The sequence below is a fragment of the Aspergillus ibericus genome, assembly GCF_003184845.1.
Source record: "Aspergillus ibericus CBS 121593 unplaced genomic scaffold BO80scaffold_10, whole genome shotgun sequence".
NCBI lineage: Eukaryota > Fungi > Ascomycota > Eurotiomycetes > Eurotiales > Aspergillaceae > Aspergillus > Aspergillus ibericus.
Genome location: NW_020292108.1, coordinates 293,735 through 305,748, shown reverse-complemented (window position 1 = coordinate 305,748; position 12,014 = coordinate 293,735). Strand labels below are relative to the sequence as shown.

At 23.9% G+C, this 12,014-nt stretch overlaps 1 protein-coding gene across 1 annotated transcript; it reads left to right on the top strand.

Annotated features, from left to right (window-relative positions):
• Positions 1-9,619: 9,619 nt before the first annotated feature.
• On the top strand, positions 9,620-11,593 carry BO80DRAFT_462927 (proline-specific permease; the record flags this gene model as incomplete). Its single annotated transcript, XM_025722550.1, has 7 exons — positions 9,620-9,784; positions 9,844-10,087; positions 10,134-10,223; positions 10,278-10,489; positions 10,540-11,014; positions 11,074-11,312; positions 11,360-11,593. The coding sequence occupies 7 exons, from the start codon at positions 9,620-9,622 to the stop codon at positions 11,591-11,593; spliced, it is 1,659 nt and encodes a 552-aa protein (XP_025577528.1).
• Positions 11,594-12,014: the final 421 nt, after the last annotated feature.

The window sequence follows — 12,014 nt, the reverse complement described above, 5'->3', positions numbered from 1 at the left end:
ATATAGGGTCCGCCCACATTTACTATAGAAATGGAATTTTTATATATTATATAAATATTTTATATATTACTATTTACTTAAATTAATTTTTTTAAAGATAAATATATATATCTATATTTGATTCTCTGCTATAGCTGCTGGATATAATAACTAATAATTATAAATAAGATTATATATAGTATTTAAAATAGAGTTCTCCTATGGTTCTTAAATTATGATAATATTTATTTTAAGAATCTGAAAGTCCCGTAGGAAATATTTTATTATTATATTTCTTAATTTATTTATATTATACTAGATAATTCGTAATAATTCTTTATTTATTATTTAAATATCTTTAGGGTTTTCCTGGTTTCGTAGTATAAGTAAATATAATAAAATAATAAATTATTTTTTATATTATTAGTTCTATATTTTCTAGATTATATTATAATATTAGATACAGAGCTACTTAGTGGTTTACTTAATATTAAATTAAAAGATATTAGGTCTTGTTCTGGAGGTTAGAAAAAAACTTTTAAAATCTATATTAAAATATAGAAATTAGAATTAGGGTTATTATTATTAGTTTTTATTAATACTCTTATTATTTTTTATATAAGCTTTAACTGGGCTAGCTATAGTCCTTATAAGATTATTAATATTTTATATTTAAAATTATATTTAGATTTAAAGTGCAGGATTCTCTTATGATAGGATCTACTTGTTAGGATAGAAGGCCTGTCAACTAGATAAGAAACTAGTCACTAAATATGTAGAATTCTACTAGTAATAATAATATAGCCTATATCTATATAAAGAGACTAATTTTTAGAGGATTAGTAGTCCAATACTAATAAATATTATTTTATAGTAGATAAGAAGATCCTAAACTATTACTAATAATCTTATAACTACTATAATTATTCTAGTATATTATCTAAAAATTCTAGATTACACTAACTAGACTACTACAGGACTAAGATATTAATCAGACTAATACTAATAAGATAAAATCTTTATTTAAATTATTCTATTATAATTATCTTCTTTCTTACTAAGCCGAGCCTCCTAGCTCGGAAAATTATATATAAATAACTTTAAAATAAGAATATAGTATAAAGTAAAAAATATATTTTAAGATAATTATTAACGCATTTTTATAGAATAGAAGAAATATAAAGTACTATAATATATTTATATTTATTATTATAATTATTATAGTTAAAATTAATAAATAACTTTATTTTAATATAGTAGTAATCTACTATAATACTAATATTAATATTATTATTTCTTTTTTTTCTCCTCCACACTGCTCTTATTCTTTATAATAATTTTATTTATTTACTATTATAGTTCTTTTAACAGTCGGTATTTATATTATATTTTTATATCTTTTTATTATTATTTATTTAAAAATCTTATCACAATGTCTTGTGCCTGTAGAACTATAAAATAATATATTACTTATAATTTAATAATTAAATTTAAATATCTATTTTATATATATTATTTTTAATCTAATCTAAAAGAGTATAAAGCTACTACTAGTATCTTATTTACTATTTATTATATTTTTAATAATAAGATCTCAATTTTTTACTAACACTATTATAAAAAAAATAAGAAATATAATTCTATAAATACTTTATATATTAATATATCATCTATTTACTAACATGACTAAATATCAATAGAAATACTAGATAATATTTATGATCTGGCGGATATTCTCTAGTAACTTAATAAATTATTAGAGATTAAAAATTAAAATAATAAATTATATATATACTTGTATACTAACAATTTCAATCTTATAAAAATTTTTAAAAATATAAAAACTACTTATACTATAAGTCTTTGTCTTAAGGACTTAAAGAAGAATATAAATTAATAAATAATTATTTTCTAGGATAATTTATTAACTAAATATTAGATAGATATTTATAGATACTAGTAGTATCTAACTATCTAGTATAATACTATAGCTTATTAATTTTTTTATTTTAATATTAATATAACGCGTGTGGAGCTCTACTAATATAATAAATAAATTTTTTTATATTTATTACTAGAAAATATAGATTTTATTATATAAATTATAATAATAATTATTCTATTCTAGAAAATTATAAATATAGTTCATGAATGCTTTCCCAATATTTTAGTATTTTTTAATAGTAATTTAGAGAATAAAGAGAATAAAAAAGAAATAGTAATAATTTAAAAAATTTAAATTATTTATAATAATTTCCTTATATATATCTCTATTATTTAATGAGTTTATTAATATCTAGTATTTATTAATACTTTAGTATTAATTCAGGAGTATTACTAACTAAATATATATAAATATTTTCTATTATCTTATATAAAATAATATAATATATTTTTTAGTATATTTAACCTATAGTTAGAAAAATTAAGAAAAAATTATATAACTCAGTGCATCTGTAATATATATATCTAATATAAAAATTATTTAATAATAATCTTCCGTGATTTTATTAGTTTTAATAGTCTTTAATACTTTTTTTAATAATTTTTAATATATTCTTATACATTAGTTATATTTTTATTAAAAATTTATTAATTATATTTACTAGGCTATCTTTTCCATTTAATTAAATAATAATTTTAATTATTATATTATTAGTAGTTCTTAATTTCTTTAATTTTCTATTTTTCTTTATTATCTAGTTCTAATATTAGTAATATTTTTTATAGTTTATACTAACATTCCACGGCTCTAATAATAAGATATAAAATATATTATAGATTTATCTATATTTATTAAATAAATATAGGTAATATATTTATAATCTAATCCATTTTAGAATTTAAAAAAATCCTATAAATTTTAGAACTAGTTTTCTCGATCTCTTGAGCCATAGATTTTAAGTTAATAATTTAATTAAATTTTTTTTCTTAAAATAAAATAGTTTTTTATATTTATTATAATATTTCTTTTACTTTTCCATAACTATTTACTATATTTTTTAGAGTTATTTTCTTACTTATCTAAGCTTTTTAATTCTATCTTATATAACTGGAACCTCTTACTATTAAAAATCATCCTTAATTCTGATATGGAAATCTAGTAAATAACTATAAAAAACTTTATTAAATAGTTATTTAGTAATTATATTATTTATATTATTATAAATAAATTAAGTGGTTAGCAACATTATAACCTAATTTATAAAAAATTAAATAAAATAATACTTTAAGTAATATTCTAAGATTTAGTTTATTCTTTTTATTTAACTATCAGTTTGTGGATGAAACGCGGTAGAAAATTTTAAAATTATATAATTATTATAATTTAAATCTAACTAAAATTTATTAATAAATATTAAATCTTAATTAGATACAATCCTATTAAAGGATCTAAATACTAGTTTAACTTATTAATAGAAGAGTTTAGCCAGATTTAAAGTTATTATAATTAATAAAATAATAAAAAAAAGTAATATTTTAAGAATTAGTTAACAATAACAAGAATAGAGTCAATAGTTTATTTATATTAAATAATTGGAGATAATCTTATAATAAAATCTATTAATAATTCTGTAAAGGAATGGGAAGGAATTAATAATAATTTAAGATTATTATATAATTAATATTTTAAAACTATATTATCTTAATATTAATATATTAAATAAATTTAAATATATTTAATTATATCTTCATGTAATCTACTCCAGTAGAATTTTCTATATAATAATATTTTTATTTAAGTTTTTCTAAAATATCCCGCTAATAGATTATTATAATATAGATAGATAAATGTTTAACATAATATTTCAGAAAATGGAATATAAAAATAATTTTTAAAATAAATATAGTTAATAGCTTTAATAGTCTAATACTTTTAATCTAATTATTCTTATTAAATAGTAAGTTTTTACTATTAAGTTTCTAAATCTTTATTTTATAAATATAAGATCATCTCTTAAAATTTAGAATTATATTTATTTAAGTATAAAACTTCTATAATATACATATATATTACTGTAGATTGGAAAATAAATCTTTCTTAAAATAAGTTTTTTTAAGTAATTTAATCAGCTATCTCTATACTAGCTCAACTATTAAAATCCTTTAAGCTTAATATTATATAAGTATTAAACCTAGGATAACCCTGCGCATTTTAAAATTTAAACTAGGATTTTATATTTATTAAATCTCTAATTATTAGAAATAATATACTTACGAAACATTTTTAAATCAGAATCAAAAGTTTTTTTTAAAGAATAAATTTTATCTAAGATCTAACAGGCACTCTAGAGAATTTATTTACTAAATTTAATTTTTCTATTTTATATTTAATAATAAAATTAAAAGAAATTAAATTTATAAACTATCAGACTTATCTTTTATTAACTCTAGTCTAATACATAAATACTTATAAATTTAAATAATTAAATAAAATTTTAATTATTTAAAAAGTATCCTCAAGATATTATCACTATTATTTAAAGAAGTAAATAATAGTGAATAATTCCTAATCTAGAATACTATAATTTAGTTTAATACTAAAGAACTTATAAAACTAAAAAATAACTGGATAGAATATACTCTTACTATTAAATTAGAATAAAATTTTATTTATCTCTTTTTTAAATACATCTATTTCTAAATATTAGGATTTTATAAAATTAAAATATATTAATAAAAATATTTACTAAAAGACAACAATTAAATAATAAAAAACTATTTATTTATGTAAGTTTAATTAGATTTTTTCTAATTTTTATCTATTAACTATTCCATAGAGTAAAAAAATAAGAAATAATATAATATAAAAATAATTTTAAATAAACTATTAATAAAAGTTATAAAATCTTAAAAAGATTTAGATATTATAATAACTTTCAGATAATAGTTATAAAATAATATTATTTACTTAATAAAAATTTATAGATATATTATTAATATTAATAATATATTTTAGGAATTCAACTTACAATTATTAAAATAAATATTTTAATAATTTTATATAAAACTTAGTCTTTCGAAGTCTTTCTAACACTTAATAAATATATTTTATATAGAATTCTCTGTCTAATAAAAAAATAAAAATATTATATAAATATATTATATAAAAATTATTAAGAAGCCCACGGAGTATAATATACATATAATTTTAAAAAATTACTAGAGTATTAGTTAATCTAAATAATATAATTATATACTTAAAATAATTATATTAAATATAAAATATAGTCTTTTATTTATTTTTTTCTTTGATACGAATTCAGTAGTAGATATTTTTAATATTAATTTTTAAAAAATATTTATTACCTGAAACTCTATCAAGAATCTTTAAAATAAAGAATAAAAAATAATAATTTTTAATAAAAATTTTATTAAAACTTCTATAATCTATACAAAGGTATAAACTATTATTTTTTTTTAATATAAAGAAGATGGAAGCTCCCATAGGATTTTTAAAAAATTATATTTAATTTAATTTTAGATTTTTCTTAATATATTCCTGTAAAACTTTAAATTCAGTTTCTAAAAAAAAATATATAGGATTATATAGAAGTATTTTATTAAATTTAAGATTAATAATATAATCTACAAGACTATAAGAAGATAATTATTAAGAAAAATCTATAGAGAAAATATTATAGAATTAATAAAGTTTAATTAATAATAACTCTAAATTTAATAATAAATCATGAGATTCTTTCTTAAATAATTAGATATCTTCAGGAAATTTAATGATAGTATATACTTTTATTAAATTTTAAATTATTCTAGTGAATTTAATAGTAGAAAAAAAAATAAATAATATATTAAACTACCATAGATAATTCTATACTAATAAGATAATATATAGATCTTAAAACATAGTTATAGATAATAAAATAAGATTATTATTTAGCTAAAGATTTCTATTAATCTTTATATAATATTATTTAAATATTCAAGTACTTCCTCGTGAATTAATAATAGTAATAAAAACCTTCTATATATTATAAATAGAAATATTAAGTTAATTAATTACTTCAATCCTGGGTATAGTAACTAAAGTATATTAAAATTTATAAACTTTAATAAATTAATAATTAATAATATTTATTTTAGTATAACTATCTAGATCTATAAAGATTTTAAGACTATTTTAAATACAAATAAGGATATAAAAATAATAAATAATTCCTATTATAGATAAGAAAATTAAAATTATAAAATCTATTTTAACTTTTCTACTTTTTCCTCTAGCTTTAATAAGAACTAATAGACTTTAATAAATTAAATTTTTTTACTTTTAGTAGAATAATAATTTATAAAATATTAAATATTATTATATATAAAATATTATAATTATTTACTAGTCTTTTTAATAAAATTTTTTTTATAATTTAAGATATTATCTACAACAAGTTTATTATTATAATAAGTTAAAATCTGTTTATATAGTCTGTAATTATTAGATTAGTTATTATTATATTTATATTTTTTTTTATTATTTTATAATTTATAATAATAGATAGTAGTAAATATTATTTCCTCTTATTCTTTAGATAGATGCGGAATATATTCTTAAATATAATAATTTAAATTTAATAATAATTTAATAAAATATAATAAAGCTCTTTCCTTCTCAATTTAATAAGAAAAATATTACTCTAAAATATTAAGATAGACATAAAACTCTTTTAAATCTTAATTATATTACTAATAAGTTTATTTAAATTAAGTTATAATATCTGATTAAAGAATAGCAGCGTTTTAAATCAAAATAAAAGTCTAGTTTTTAAATTAAAATTATAATTTTTTAAATAATTATTTCTCTTCTGGGCTCTTATCATTAGTAAAATAATATTATTTTTATTTATATACTAGATTTATATAATTAATAATAGCAAGAATCTTATATTCTTTAATAGAATATTTTCTAAAAATTTTTTAAAATATATATTCCAGATTAATAATTCATTTCTAATATTTCTGGAGATTAAAATTTAATATAAAATAAAAAATATTTTTAAACTTGATTTCTCCTTTTTCCTTATTAAATTTAGTAAAAGATTGAGAATATTTAAATAATATTTCACTAGAAGAATAATTTTTCTAGAAGTAGACTATTCTCTGTTATAAATTATTAGCTTACTCTAATTAATAAATATAATTTTCTAATTATTAAATTTTTTTAATAATAGAAATAATATTTAATAATAGTTCTGAATTAGTTCAGTCATTAACTAATTCTATTTCTTTATAATTTTTAAGAAGTAGCATTTTCCTTAGATAGTCAAGAAAAAAAAATCAGAATATAATAGGATTTACTTATTAGGATAAAAGATTTATTAATTAGATAAAAAACTAATTATTAAATATATAAAATTCTATTGGTAACAACAATATAGTCTATATTTATATAAAAAAACTGATTCTTAGAGAATCAGTAATCTAATACTAATAAATATTATTTTATAGTAGATAAAGAAATCTTAAACCATTATTAATAATTTTATGATTACTATGGCCATCCCAGTACGTCATCTAAAAGTCCTGGATTATACTGACTGGGCTACTACAGGACTAGGACATCAGTCGGGCTGGTACTGATAAGATAAAACCTCCATCCGAACTGTTCTATCACATCTCTAAACTCTCTCTAATTATATATTAATAATTTTAACTATTTTATTTATTAATTATATATATATAGTTCTAGCTATTATCTTTTTTCTAGTAGACTATTATCTAATCTTATAATTAAATAATTAGCTTATCTGAAACTTAAGGATCAGTTTAACTTATAATTTTATAAAAATTATTAATATTATTATTTTTTTATTTTTATTCTTGCAGCTAGCTTACTTATTTTTATTTATTATTTTTATTACTGCGTGTGTTTTAGCAGGTATTAAATTTATTATTTCTATATTTATTATATCTATTATATTACTATTAATCTACTAAATAAAGAGTATAGTAATATTTTTAGAACTATTATCTCTAGAAATACTATCTTGTAATAGTTTACTTATAAAAATTATTTTTATTAAAAATAAAATAGCTTAGAAATAGAGAGGGATAAAGTAATAATATTTAAATAATTTTTTAATAAATTTAGCCGTAATTTACTGTATTTTTTTTTATAAACTAAGTATATTTAGCTTTATATATAATATATATTTTTATAATTAATATATTTTAATTTTTTAATTCTATCTGTCTTCTTCTATAGATATTTATAAATTTAATAATACTTTATATAATACGCGCAGACTGCCTGGTTAGAGTAGATACTTTCTATATAGTTATATTATTAATAGTTATAGTATTAATAGATATATAGTATTTAATTATATTTAACTATAATTAGAATCTAAAAATCTTATATAATATTATATTTAATTACTTTATTTACTGGAATAAAAAAAATAAATTTAATAATAATTATTAAATATTTTTACTCCTTAGAGCCCTGAAGAGAGATAATTAATTAATATATATAAAAAATTTTAATATTATTCTCCTAGTAGTAGATATTATTTGTTAGTAAGACCTTACTAATTTTTTTTTTAATTATATAAGATTAATTAATTTAATCTATATTCTATAAACTATAATTTTTTAAATTAGATAGTAAATTACCATATTCTTCTAAAGCTTATATATTTATAAAAGGTACTACTAGATAATCTCTATCTTTATAGTAAAATGAAGATTAAGATTTAAATTATTTAATCTAAATTATTACGCCGCGATAAATTTTATAATAATTAAAAAAAAAAAATATTAATCTAATAAATTTAAATATATATTTTCTTAGTTTTCTCCAGGATGTCCTTTGGAAGTATCCTATAGAATTAAATTATATTTTTTAGATTACTAAGTTTAATAATGATCTAAGTTTTCTTTATTAGCTTAGAGGGAAGCACGCTTGTTAAGATTAATCTTAATTATATTAAATTAGATGGTAGTATATTTTTTTATATAGTAATATTAGTCCAGCTATAGATATTAATAAGAAAAGAGAATTTTTTTATAGTAATCTTTAAGAAATATAGATACTTTTCTATACTCTAATAAAGTATCTTAATCTCTGTATAAAGGGCTTTATGTTCCTACTACTAAAAGTATCTAGAAGAGTTCTTTAATAAGTCTACTAAAAATTTCTATATATTTTTAATATGATTAATGACTAGTTTAGGTACCTGAGAGTTCTTACTTATTTTTAAATATTTAAGTATTATATTTATATCATGTTAGAGGTCCAGAGCGCGTTCCTAGAAATGTTCTAATTTCCTTACGGAGGTGGTTAAACTAAGCTAGTCAGACGCTTTTAATACTATTATTATAATAATCTAATAAAATTAGTATTAAATAATAGCAGTATGAGTTACAAGAAACTTATCAAAAGATGAGGCCTCTAGGGCCTCGCGTTGCGATGTGATTTCAAAAATTTGATTCCTGTGCAAGTTGTTGTTTTTTGCTTCGGCTCTTATCAGTGCGGGGATTTTGCATTGGGAAGGCGAGACCGAAGTCGCCATACTGATAGCGACTCCAGCCGGATAGATACGACATGCATACTTCTTTCCTTAAAGCCGCCTTATCTTCCTCTCTTATTCGTCCCTTTGTTGCGGATTGAACCTCTACAGTTACTCCCATGGATTGCCAATTCAAAATTAACAGCTCAAAAGCCCCTCTGGAAGCATGCTGTGAGAAAGAGCTGAATCTTGAGCCTGCCGTCTCTATGAGGCAAGGCGAAGTCGACTCTGATGTGGAGAGATTTGGCAAACTCCATCGAACCTTGACTCCGCGCTTGATTCACGTACGCCGCCTGTGGGCAGATCCGTATTTCCACATAGCCTAACTCTACAATCTCAATAGGTGATATCCTTGGGCTCCAATGTAGGAAGTGGACTTTTCATAGCCACGGGAAAGGCCCTCGCTGATGGGGGCCCCGGTAGCATGTTCTTGGGCTATCTGGTGGTATGCATCGGCGTGTGGGCCAACCTCCAGACATTGACGGAGATGACGATCACCTTTCCCACCTCAGGCAATTATATTGATTATGCCGATCGATGGGTTGATCCAGCATTGGCTTTTGGCGCTGGTTTGGCAGAATGGCTGGGTAGGTAGAGTACCTCCGTGGTAAAGGATTATACTGAGTTTACCAGGATGGACATCAGTCTTTGCGTCCGAAGCAACCTTTTTCGTCCTTCTCGTCGACTTTTGGGCTGGAGGGGCCATTCCAGAGGCAGCTTTACGTGAGTTATTCCCTTCTGGGGTTTCTGGTACCTTTCTTCTCATATTGGCCGCAGTCACTATCTTCCTGGTCATCTGCCTAGTGGTCTTTTTGATGCCAAACAAGTATTTCGGTTGGCTGCAATACTTTGGCTCCCTCGTCAAGGTGTTCCTATTTGTCTTTCTTACAATATTGTCCCTGGCCATCATTGGTGGTGCTGGCCCATCTGGATATGTGCGGGATGGGAGCACTTGGACCGACTTGCCTGCCTTCAAAAACGGTTTCGGGGTGAGTATCTCTATCCACCCAACTCCACAGTCCGAACTCAGCATCTGCAGGGATTTTCCAACGCTGCCCTACTTGCTCTCTGGGCCATCGGCGACCAGGTGTTTATTGGGGTCATGGGTGGCGAAGCTGAGTCCCCCCGCTACTCCATGGCACACTCGGCCAATCTAATCCCATGGCGAGTAGCGGTTCTCTACCTGGTTTCTGTTGTTCTCGTCTCTCTTATTGTCCCGTCAAACGACCCCCGTCTGTTAGGAGGCTCGAGCACGACCACGTCCCCCTTCGTTATTGCAGTCGAGGATGCAGGAATCAAGGGCATCCCTGACCTTATCAACGCCTGTTTGATTATTGGCATCCTGGCCATTGCTCTCGAATGCATATTCCTACCATCTCGAATCCTTCGCACCATGGCGCTCCAAAAGCTGTTACCCTCTTTTGTGGCCAATGTCGACGAAAAAGGTCGCCCGAGGTGGGCACTTATCATTACAGCCATTACGGCCATTGTCTTGACCTACATGAGCTTGAGCGGTAGGCTGCCCGGATCACCCCCGCAGGTCGCTTAGAATCCTAACCTAAACTTGCCATAGCCGGCGGCCTGGAGGTGCTAAATTGGCTAATCGCCATCACAAGCGCCTCCTTCTTCACCAACTGGGCCATCATCGCCTTCACCTCCTTTCACTTCCGAGCCGCCATCAAGGCACAAAACAGCGCAGTCCTCACATGCCCGTACGGATGGCAATCATACTACTGGCCACTTGCCCCAGTGACCGTTCTCATTATCACGAGCCTACTATTAGTCTGCATTCTCTATCTAAGCATTGCTCCCGTAAGACGCCACCCCTTACATTCCCAGATTAATTCTAACTGCCACAGATTGGAGCTGGTTTCTCTCTCTATAACTTCTTCTCCTACATGATCGGAATAACACTGATCATTGTCGCGACCGCCTTGTACAAAATTATTCTCCGCACGCCCTGGCGCGACCCCGCCACTGCAGACCTGGTAACGGGCCGTGCCGAGCTGACCGCAAAAGAAATCCGGCAGCTCGACGCGTACTACGAGCGGCCAGCGTGGCGGCGGATAGGGACGTATATGCGGCTATGGTAGGTTGTTCGGTGGGTTGTGGTGATTGAGTGAAAGGATGTTGCTGGGATGTATCGAAGCTGAAGTGTGCACATTGGATGATCTCACAGGATCACGTTGCAAACGTTCCTCCCGATATTTAGATGTGCTATGGGGAATTTAATTCCCGATACAGTCACGGTTGAAATGGATATGAACAATACAATTGAACTCGTAGTATCTTGCGATGGCCCTGTAATAAGTTCTCTAGATAATCCGTCAAATCTTGGGTTGTAATCAAACATTATCATCTTCCGTGCTGCATTCATACTTCTATGCCATCCATTCGCGCATGCATGTAGGCGACGCAGAATCGTACTGACCAACCCATACCCAGCCCCACTATTCTAAACAAACCCTGTCCCATCCCACCTGAACCCAAAAAAGCCCGACCAAACCCATTACC